Source organism: Echinops telfairi, unplaced genomic scaffold (genome assembly GCF_000313985.2).
Source record: "Echinops telfairi isolate 266 unplaced genomic scaffold, ASM31398v2 ScPeMD7_9;HRSCAF=40, whole genome shotgun sequence".
Taxonomy (NCBI): Eukaryota; Metazoa; Chordata; class Mammalia; order Afrosoricida; family Tenrecidae; genus Echinops; species Echinops telfairi.
This window is the reverse complement of record NW_022103906.1, coordinates 77,610,570-77,621,973: the sequence shown is the minus strand read 5'-3', so window position 1 is coordinate 77,621,973 and position 11,404 is coordinate 77,610,570. Positions and strand designations below refer to the sequence as shown.

The 11,404-nt window shown below is 53.3% G+C and overlaps 1 protein-coding gene across 1 annotated transcript in view; it reads right to left on the bottom strand.

The window, feature by feature from the left end:
• The window catches only part of CIB4 (calcium and integrin binding family member 4), a 75,846-nt gene extending 68,459 nt beyond the window's left edge, over positions 1–7,387 (bottom strand). Inside the window, exon 1 of the mRNA XM_013004662.1 lies at positions 7,334–7,387. Coding sequence (XP_012860116.1) covers positions 7,334–7,387 — 54 coding nt within the window. The remainder of the gene's footprint in view (positions 1–7,333) is intronic.
• Between the last annotated feature and the right edge of the window lie 4,017 nt (positions 7,388–11,404).

The window sequence follows — 11,404 nt, the reverse complement described above, 5'->3', positions numbered from 1 at the left end:
ACCCGTGAAGGCAGCATCTGTGACTGCCACGTCTCGCTGTTTTACACGTGTGGAAACTGAGGCACAGCAAGGGTAGGAAACTCGCCGCTGGGAGGCAGCAGAGCTGAGCCTCAGACTCAGGCAGCTGGGCTACCGTGAACAGTCCTGTTACCCAGCTATCGGCTGACCTGACAGCACCCTGGCTGGACACGGGCTGAAGGCCAGGTGAGGCCCCAGAGCTTGTAACATCCTGGGAGCCCAGAAGGGAGCCAAGAGCAAGGAGTGGCCTCATGGACGAGCGCCACGAGCAGAACTCAGGTCCCCCCTGCAGGCCCACACCCCAAGATCAGGTCAGGAGCTCTCCGTGAGCCAGGCCCAAAGAGCTCAGAGTCGGTGAGGCTGACCAGGCAGTGGCTTGGGCAGCGGTCAGTTCAGGGTCCCTGGCCAGCAAGCCCCAAGGGACAAGCTGCAGAGTGGGGGTTCGCAGGCAGGGAAGAGAAGTTCCCCAGCAGGGCCTGGAGGCGGAACCCAGAAAAGACCCCTAGAAAGAAGGATCTCTGGAGCAGCCAGTCCAACCCGAGGTTCGAGAGGGCTGATCTGAAGCCCCCAGGGATGCCACTATTCCAGAGCCCCAACGGAGGGGGGAATGTGGGAGAGCAGAGCCAAGGCAGGCCTGCACTGAGGAAGGAGCTGGCCCCAAGACCGGTCTCGCACACGTGCCTGCCCCGCCCAGCACGCGCCATCTGCCCTCTGCACGCCAGGTGACCAGTCCTTGGTGTCCTGATGCAAGCGACAGATAAGAAGGTGGAAATGTGTTAGCCCAGGACGCAGTCATCCCCTTCAAAGGTTACCTCTGTCCACCGGTCTCTGAGAGACTTTCTGTCCAGCTAGCCGGATCCCTGCCCTGGGCTGTCATCCAGCCATCTCTGTCACCTCCCTCAGAAAATCACAACACACGGTCAGGGGCCACAAAGGAACACCGGTCACAAGTGGCCAGGGCTTAGACTGGCCCTGCGCAGCCACAACAGCCACGCTGGCCACGTCCTCTCCTGAGCACTGCATGCCTGCTGCTCCCCTCCTCCCCCTCGCTGCTAGAGCACCTGAGGATCCGCGTCAATGCTTGCTGGGCCAGAGGTCACCCCACTTGCTCCTTCTCAGACAAGTCTCTCACACAAGTGTGTGATCTGCCACGCCCAGGCCTTGTCCAGGGAGCAAACCTAGTATTCGTGTGTGTGTGTGTGTGTGTGTGTGTGTGTGTGTGTGTGTCCCCTGGCTGAAAGCAAACCTACACTACTGAGTGGAGCCGCCACAGAGGGTTTGCCGGCCTGCATGTTTGTGCAGAGACAGACTGCCTCTGCTGGGCTTCCATGACCCATCTTTCAGTCTGCAGCCAAGCCTTTGCCCTGGTACCCGCAGGGCCCCCTGTGTGCGGTCGCCCCAGCCTTGTTTCCCAAAGCAATACAGTTCTCTCGTGGGTTCAAAAGACAAGAAGCGCGACCAGGTGTCCAGGGAGGATGACCAGGTCTCAGTTCCGCAGACTGCCACCCTGTCCTCCAGAGAGACCGCATGTAGGAAACAGCTTCCTGTCGCTCTTGGTTGCTGCTCAAAACCGATCCCTCTAAACCTATGCCGATACTGCTAATCGTGGATTTTCTTTTTCATTAAGGGATTGTCTTGTGACTTCCTACCAGGAAGGAAAACTAAAAACGACAAGAGGATTTAGCTCACTCTGAGCACTTCTCCTTCCCCCACTCCCCAGCACGAAGCCATTGGATGGCTTCAGTAGTCAGGGACTATGGGGCAGTCTAGAGGCAGTCTTCTTTTCCTGAGGACCTCACGCCTGGAGGCCCTGACCCCACGCTTTAGTCTGGACCGATGGTTCTGCAGGCCCTTTGTCCCCTGTCATGCTCGGGACCCCCTTCACCATCACCCTGGGGATTCATTTGGTCTTCCTCGGTGCGGGAATTCTTTGTTCGCCGAAACCCTAGTCCAGTGGTTCTCAACCTGTGGGCTGCAACCCCTCTGGGGATCAAACGACCCTTTCACAGGGGTCGCCTGATTCATCACAGTAGCAAAATGACCGTGATGGAGTAGCCACGAAAATAATGGTATGGTTGGGGGGTCACCACCACACGAGGAACTGTATGAAAGAGCCATGGCATTTGGAAGGTTGAGAACCACTGCCCTACTCCTTTTCCGTCTTGGTTTTTCTTTTGTTTTCAGCTCGTGTGAACGAATGAGTAAAGCACATCCTTCCTGAACCTTCCACAGAGAAGATGCCCTGGAGTTTGGGCGTTGTTTTTGTTTTTGTTTTTTCGTGCCAAACAATGTTGACATCCTGCCTATGGTTGAGCTAGGACTTAACTCTAGATGAGAAGCCATTTTCCCCTGAGGTTTTGAAGGTGATTAGCTTCTGTCTTCCAACATAACAAGCCCAAAGCTATCCTGACTCCTGACCCTCTGGGAGCAATGGTTTTTTTCCCTTCTCTGAAAGGAAGCTTTTAGGATCTTCTCATTATCTCAAGTGCTCTGAAATGTCATGGCGACACGCTTTAGCGGAGGCTTTTTATATTCCTCCTTCAAATCCGCAGTGCCCCTTGGCTCTCAACCCCGACGTGGGAGACGGCTCTAAAAGGCTGGCGGGAAGTCACCCACTCTCCTCTGTGCCCGGGCGAGGCCCTGAGTCAAGAGCCGGTCTGCTGCGGCTCCCTCCAGGGGTGAGCCTTCTGCTGGGGTGGGGATGGGGGAGCCCAGAGAAACACAGGACATGAGAAAGCATCATAGAAGACTTTTCTTTCTGTTTTCAGCCTGATCCCGAATTTTTGGCTCCTGAGCCTTTCTGAATGCTTCCTTCCACCCTCCCAACTATCGAAGGCAACCTGCCCTCCTCCTTTCTGCGGAGCCTGTGTCGCGGGCCCATCTGCCTTCCATCTCCGGACTTTTTGCTGACCTCTCTCATCCGCTTCGCTGCCGTCTCTGAGGTTCTTTGAGTCCTGATGGGTTCACCTCTGTTCCATTCCTTGTATGGGGAGGAAAGGGAGCTAACAGAGCATGCTAACAGATGTCCCCTGGCCTTCGATTTCTCTGCTTAACAATCTCCCTGACAAGCAGAGATGCTCTTCCTTTTTAAGGGCGATCTTCCACCGATGGCCATGCCAGGAGCTCTTCACCGGAAGCCCCTGGATGCACACAGAGGGGCGGAGTCAGAGGGCTTTCCCTATCTGGGCCAGGGTCACGTGGGCATCGCCAGCCTCCCAGTGCTTCTCTGGTCCTCTCCCAAGGAGCCCTGGTGGAACGTCGGTTAAGCAAAGGGCTGCTAACCAAAAGGTGAGCTGTTAGAACACACCAGTCACCCGCTGCACAGCAGGAAAGACTTAGCAAGCCGCTCCCATCTGGATTTCCCAGTGAGGCCATTCTACTCGCTAGGAGTCCGTCTGGGCTCGATGGTACACACCTGAAGGCAAACTCTTTAGCCAGCGTTTCTAGGATTTCCCCCTATGGATTTATTCTCAGACGTTGGATGACCTTTTTACATCAATGTTTCAAACCCCCAAACAAAACTCACTGCCATCGAGTGATGCCAGCTCATGGCGACCCTGTAGGAGAGGGCGGACCCGACCCTGTGAGTGTCAGAGCCGGGAACCATTCCTGGGAGTAGGAAGCCCAGTCTTTTTTCCTGAGGAGCAATGGGTGGTTTCAAACTTCTGGCCTTGTGGATCACAGACCAATGGGTAACCACTCTGCCACCAGGACTCCTACACAGATGACGCGTACAGCGTTATTTGTAACACTGGACACTATAAAGAACTTAAGCGTCCCTAACAGAGGATTGCTCTGTAGACCACTAGAGGCAATGAGGCAATGCATGCTCTAGGTGTTTTAGGTAAACTGTCCAGGAGGAAGAAATAGAAGGGGCAGAGCACTCTGATTGAATGCTTCCCTGCTTGCAGTATGAAGCTGAGGGTTGGCGGATATGCATGTCTGTAGATTTATGCATCCAAATGTATTCCCGGAGGCTAGAAGAGAAACAAACTTGAACAGTGGCCACCCTCAGGGAGACAGTCTGAGAAGGAGGAGATACTGACTTCTCACTTAGAACATTCTATTCCATTCGAATTACCTAGCCATGCTTACTTGTTATTTTTTAATTTTCATTATGTATTTGCCTGCTACTTTTGACAACTGTGTGAGTAAGTGTAATATCTTGTTAACAATATAGCATGCCATATTGTACTAGTGATATCAAGACTTCAGTATTATTTCTACACCAAGAGGCAGTCTATGAACAGCACAAGGGGTTAAGGCCAGGCTTACATCAGGAAAGGCGGGCATCAGGTACACCCTTTCGCCCATGCTCAGCTGATCTATAGGCTGAGCAAATCCCCAAAGCTGAGCTGTATGCGGGGAAAGCACATCCTCAGGATCGAAGGAAGGCTCATTAACAACTGGTGATGTGCAGGTGACCCACCTGGCTTACTGAAAGTAAGAGGTTTTGAAGCCCTGACTGATGAAGATAAAATGTCAGGAAATCAAAGGTCAACGTGGAGGTCAATCTGCGGCAGGTTGTTAAAGAGCAAAGGTTTCACTTGGCAGACTAAGGGCACCGGGCCAAGCCAGGGTATTTTCAACCACTGCACGTGCATACAACAGGAGGCCATGAACAAGGAAGACCAAGAGGGCAGGGAAGCATGGCAGGGTTGGTGGACGGCCAGGAGAGTGGGCCAGGAGAGTGGACCGATGGATGTTGGAAGACACACAGCCCACGCTCTTTGGAAGCAAGCATGGTGAAACTGCGTCTCACGTATTTCAGACTGGCCAACAGGAGGGGCCGTGCCTGCAGAAGGGCATCACGCTAGGTAAGGCAGGAGGCCAGTCGAGTCAAGGATACCGCAAACCACAGCAGTGACATTTCTATACTGGTATAAGGCCATGTGAACATCAATGTGGACCTAAGGATATATCATCTTTATATAAGTATGAGCATCATGAACGATAGGTTAAGGTACTTGATAATTCAGTAACAGGGAGGATGGAGGTGGTAGCGTGTGGGTCATGTGGAGTTTTGTCATATGTTGCCACATGTTTAAAAGTAAGTGAAGCTCATTTTTAAAGGGAAGCTAACAGGGCCCCATGACTGTCCCCAGTCTGTGTGGCTCCCTGTGCCCTGTGCACGCTCAGTCCCCGTTGGTACTTGTTGAGCAGTCATTGCCCTCCAGAGACTTTGAGCAAGAAGCATGGTTTCCGGGTGATGGCTGGGGAGGGTGAGGCCAAGCAGAGGAGATGAGAGGAAAGGAGTAGTATCTTGGTATGCTCATTGATTTCTCTAATAGGTTTTGTCTTTGTTTAAAAAACAAACAAACTTTTATTGTAAACTAGGTGATGGTTTACAGAGCAGCCCGTAGTTTTCCATTCAACAATTCACAACTATTCCAATTCACCTCACCCACTGCAATCCCCCGAGTATACCATCACTTACCCCCGCTTCCTCTCTGTGTTTCCCATGCCCATGCCTCCTTCCTTCCTAACCCTCTGAATGTTGTCTTTGGGTAAACGCTGCTCTTTTGATTTTAAGTGGTTGGTTATTCTAATGTAATGAGTTGGTGAGTTCGGTTCCAGATCTGATAAGGGCCACCATCTTTGGAGTCCCACCCGTCTCTAGCTGACTTGTATGCCTTGTCTTTTAAATTATGATTTTTAGTTCTGTTTGGTATTTCTACCCCACCCCCCACCCCCACTCTATCCGGGACTTCCTAGTGGGATCCTTGTCAGAGCAGTTGGCTGTGGGAGCCCAGCACCGTCTCATTCTTCTGGTCTCGGGGTTGTGGAGACTGACGTCTGCAAGGTCCGTTGGACTGGTGGTTTCTGTGAGTCTGTCCATTTCCATCACTCTTCTATCCTCTGGCTGGAAACAGACTAGTCGTCGTCTGTCCATACGCTTCTGAAACCCCAGTCACCACTCGCCGAAGCAGGATGTAGACCATGACCTTTGTGAGCCATGTGATGCCAACCCAGCTTGCTGTCGCTCAGATGACAGTCCTGATCCCCTGACCCAGCAAGTGTTTGTCTATGTGTAAAAAGTATTTCAGACTTTGCCTCCAGTGTGCTCCACCACATTTATGGGTATCTTTGTAGCAAAAGTAAAGATGCAAGTACCGATAGTCTCTGTCAAACCTATATATATGCATTTGTGGACGCACTCCCACTCTCCCTCTCCCACCTGTTTAGCCTGAGTGCCTATCAAGCGCCTGCTGATAGATCCCCACTGTTGTGGGATTGCCTATGTAACCTTATGCGCCTCTGTTGCTTTTAACTCTTGGAAACCTCCCTGGGTTTTCCTCTGGCTCCATCATTGTCCCTAACCTCCCTCTTCTTGTGTACTACCTCCCCCTTCGCCCAAGCCTCTAATAGGTTTGACCAAACACCAGGACTGCCCCCATCTCATTCACTCTCTCCACAGTTCATGAGGGGTCCCTTGTAGCATTTCCACACTCTGGCGCTCAATAGGCGTTGAAGAGAGGCCGGGGGAGGAAGGGAGAGGAAAGAGGGCAGGCAACACAAGAGAGATTTAGGGACACATCCAAGTTCCCCCAGCCAGTGAATGGTCAAAATAGGAGTCAGACATGATTCCTAAACCCTTTCCTTGCTTCCCTCCATATCCCAAGGAAACTCTCTGCAGGTGTGTGCTGCAACCCTCCCCCCTAGACCGTAGGCTACAGGGAGTAGCCAACAGCCTGATGTTTCCATCAACTCCAGGTGCGCTCTGGGAATCGTGACCCGCGGACCCAGCCCATCTTCAGGGTTCAATGGCTCTAAGCAGGGACCACACTCGGGGACCGGAGTGGGGGTGACTCAGGGCAAGACCCTGGCTCGAGGGGAAGGCGGAGGGAAAGGTCTAGAGCTCGGGGGTCAGTTCTACTCACCATAGAATCTCATTTCTGGTCAGGAAGGTCAGGGCCTGTGGCAAACCGCAAAGAGATGAGCAGCCTGTTCAACCCAGTCCTGCACTTGGCCCCAGACCTGACCCCTCTGGGGAAGGGAAGGCATCCCTCTGGAGGTCGTGGTTGTCTGAGTTGGCAGCGGAGGAGAAGGAACGGGATCCCGTATCTCTCTCCTCATTCTCTGACAACTTGAGAAGGAGCTATTGGTGCAGGCTTGGTGAGTTGATCAGAGACAAGATTAAAGCCCTAGAGAGACCTCAAGGGGTGGCCTCAGAGGGCTGGACTGGGCCCATGGGTGCTGGTTCAGTCAAGACCAGGGCCATGATGACCCAACCAGATCTCCAGGCAAGAGTTTTCCCCCTTACTCTTCACCTCGGGGTCTGCCCACCTCTACCCAGAATCCCCTGCCCACTCACCTGGTACTCCTCCAGGTCCTCCCAGAGCATCTGGTGCCTCAAACATTGCCCCATGGCAACCCCACCCCCATCTCTCTCCGAGAAGAACCTCAGCCCCAAGGGCTTACCAGCTGAGGCAACCCGGTAGCCTGGTTGCCATGGTGACTTGCATTCTATCTTCTGCCCATTCTACCTTAACCCCTGAGTGGGCCAAGAAACCAGACATCACCCAGAACAAGAAACAGACAGGCAGCCTGGTGGAAGGGTTGAGACGACCTGGGAGTGGAATCCCAGATGGACCACATGCTGGTCAGTGACCCTTGGCCAGTTTTTCGACTGCACGTCTTAGCTCTCCTCATCTGTAAGATGGGATGATCATCCTGGGACAGCTGGGAGCGTGACTTAAATAATCCAGCAATAGCATCTGGCGTTCAGTCGGTGTGCAATAAGCGTTCGCAATGAGAACCACACACGAGCACCCTGCCAGGCGCGGAGGACAGAAGAGGGCATCCCCACCTCTGTGTCAGGAGCCCAGCAGGACCCCTCCAGGTGACAGTTTCAAGAGGGCTTCCTCAAGGGGCTCTTCACAAAGGTTAGGTCAGGATAGGGGGGGTGCACCCAGGATGGTGCAGGCAGCCAGACGGAGTAACAACAGAGCTGCCGGCAGCCCTGGTCCAACAGCACATGGAGTACATGCCCCCAGGTCACTCTCCTATTCCGCCAGGCTCCTACTGGGGCAGGAAGCAAGGTGGAGCGGGGTGGAGGGGGAATCTGGTGAGCCAGCAGAAGATAGGCTGCCAAATAAGCCCCCTACCCCTACCACCCCCAAGAGAAATGGACTTGTCCTTGGGGCAGTTCTAGCACAGAGAGTGATGACATAGAGGGAGACAGACAGGTGGGCAGGGAAGCTCTCTGGGAGGTGGTAGCATCTCAGCGCTGTTCCAACATGCTCCAGCATAGGCTTTGAAGCTGCATTTCTACGTGCCAGGAGGGTCCCCCACAACAACTCTCTTCCCCTGGCCATGGAAGGGTGGCTGCTCTGCCGGTCCACCCTCCTTGAGCCAGCGGCGGCTTCCTTGGTCCAGTTCATGTCCTTCCACACGCTCCCCTTGGTGGACAGCCAGCCCAGTGGCTTTCCTAGGGACCTCGTGTTCGTTTCTGGAAAGAAAGCTGCCCACTTCGTCTTGTGCCTGTCCTCCACAAGGAGGAAGTCCGGCAGAAGACTTCCTGTCCTCATTTACATGACAGATGCGCACGGTCTACAAAGTGCCAGCCACTCAGCGTGGCCCTCGGGGGATCTGGGAGAGGATTGGACGTGGCCCTGAACCTCGAGAAAGGGACACCGACCACACACGCCCCCTTCCAGAGGGGAGACCGAGAGCGGGGTCAGCTGAGCTGCAGTAATGAGGAGTTAGGAGTACTTAGAAGATAAAAGACCGCCAGGCAGGAAGGCCTCGCCTAGGCGGTGGCGTGGCCATAATTCAGTTACGAACAGGGGCCTGGCAGCATCACTGGTTGCTACATTCCCTGAGGCAACCTCCGAGCCTGAGCCTCGTATCCATAGCTGTAAAATGAGTGTGATAAATGCCAACTCAGTGGGACTAAAAGGAGCCCCAGAGGCATGGTGGCGGAGGCATTGGGGAGTTCAAACCCACCAGCTGCTCCGAGGGAGCAAGATGAGGCTGTCAGCTCCCATCCAGATTTACAGCTCCAGAACCCTGAATCATGTTACTGTGAGTTGGAAGAAGGAGGCCTGGTGGCGTAGTGGTTGCATGTTGGGCTGTGATTGGTAAGGTCAGCAGTTCAAAACCCACCACCTGCTCCTCTAGAGAAAGACAGGGCTTTCGACCTCCACAACCCATTACAGTCTCAGAAATTCGCAAGGGCCACCCTACCCTGCCCTGTAAGGGTCACGCTGAGTCTGCATGGCCCCCACACCGGTGAGCTGCGCAGCTGGAATCTAGTTCGTGGCTGGACTCATTTGGACTCCATAGGCTTATAGCCAAGAAAAAATAAAACAAAATGGTCTGTGGAAAGCTCTTCGTGAGGAACTCGACACATGATGAGTGCTCAGTAAAGGGCAAATAATAGTACTCCTCGTTAAAGGTGGACCTGAAAGAAGAGCTGAGACGTTAGCAGGCAGAGCCAGGAATTAAATCCCATCTCCAGCCACAGCCGTTCTGCATGGACGCGCATTGGTGGGACAGCTCCTATCTGCCAGATGTGTCCGCACGCGCTGCCTCCTCGCATGTTCCCAGCAGCGCTCTGTGAGGCCCGAGAGGGGTGCTCCATTCATTTGCTTTAAGGATGGCAGGTGCTGGGCGAGGCTAGGTGATAGCAGCCGGCCACTCGGCTCTCAAAATGGGCCAGTCGGAATTCAAGCCAGGTGTGCACTTGCAGGGTCTGCGCACCCCCTAAAGCAGGATGGGAACCCCTGGGAAGCTGGGTGATTTGCAGATCGCACCCCCAGGAGGCTGCTTCCTTCTCAGTCCTGCTCAGCTCTTGTGATGACTGGGCAGGGCGGTGCCAGCGTCGGTCTCGAAGCTCTCACCAGCACTCCCTCGTTTCCTTAGAGGAGAATGAAAATAAGCTAGCGAGCAGACACAGGCTGAGCGTTTCCAGCTACTTATTCATCGTGTGTTTCTTGAGCTGGATGCAGTCCTCCGGGGTGCAAATGGTTAATGGATCCACCTGCTGGCCACAATGTTGATGGTTCAAATCTACCCAGAGATGCCTCAAAAGAACAACCTGGAGTCCCACTTCCAAAAAAAAAAAACCTCAGTCAGCTAGTCACTGCCATTAACACCATCACCACTCAAGTGACCCCTGGGGAGCACAAGGCCACTCTAGCACATGTGGGGTCTCCGTGAGTCTGAGTGATTACACCCCTGGTCTGGGTTTGCTTCAATGCCACGAGTGAGGCAGTTGGTATGAATAAGACAGACCACGCATCCTCACAGAGCCAGACACCTCAGTGCTGTGAAGGAAAGACAGCAAGGAATTTGGTGGAGATGGTCAAGGATGTCTTCCTGAGGAGGGCCGATGCCGAGAAGGCCTCCTGAGCAGAGACCTGCGTGGTGGGGAAAGGGCAGCCAGGCGGAGGTGGGGAGCAGCTCTCTGGGCCTAAAAGGCAAATGGACCCAGCTGAAATTTAATAACATGGCTGGCTTTCATGATATTTGTTTTGAAGGGATTTTCCACTTTGTGGAACCTTGGTGGAATAGCTGACTTCTCGCTGGACTGCTAATCCCAGGTCAGCAGCTCAAACTCTCCAGCCCCTCCAGGGGAGAAAGAGGCGGCTTTCTGCTCCTTAACGACGCGCAGGCTTGCGGCTCAGGGCGTCAGCATGGACTCCGGGGCAGGGAGCTCGGTTTGGGTTTCCACTTTGTACAGGAAACAAGTTTGTCATTTAGGACTGTGAGCTAAGGCTGCCTTTAGAAAGACGTTACTAAGAGATGGAAGCCCTTATAAAGAAAAATGTTAAGGACATAATCATGCAAGTGGTAAAGGAATATGGGAGGAATCACAAAGGCTTCGGTCGCTCTCTCTGACACACGGGCCAGGGTTTGCAAACCGCGGCATCTCCTCTGCTCCCCACCCCCAGGCTCTGTGGGTTCATGCTGCAGAAGGTTCCCATTGGTTTTCACAAACAACAATACAGGGAATAAGAATATCACCTTACATTTGCATATCCCTTTTTAGCTCCAAAATGCTTTCCTAGGTACCAACTGATTTGCCTAAGAAATAAAAGCCTGTACTCCTCAGGAAAAAAAAAAAAATCCCTCAATATGAGTATGCCTTTGATAAACTAACCTGCCAGCATCCCTGGCCTTTAGCTCTAACAAACATCTCTCCACGGGGTTTCTGGAAGCATGGCTTCTCCTCACAGGTCTACGCCCTTCTCCCCCTAGTCTCTGCCCCAGTACAAGCTCTTTTTGTGGGGGCAGGGCACAGTCTTCACAGATTTCTGTCACTGTGATTGCAAATGAACCCCACGGGCTATTAAAGCTCAGGCCCTGCTCCCCACATTGATTTGGAAGTCTTAAAATTCAAGAAAGGCTGAGCAGGAGCTTGTATCCAGAGAACGAAAAG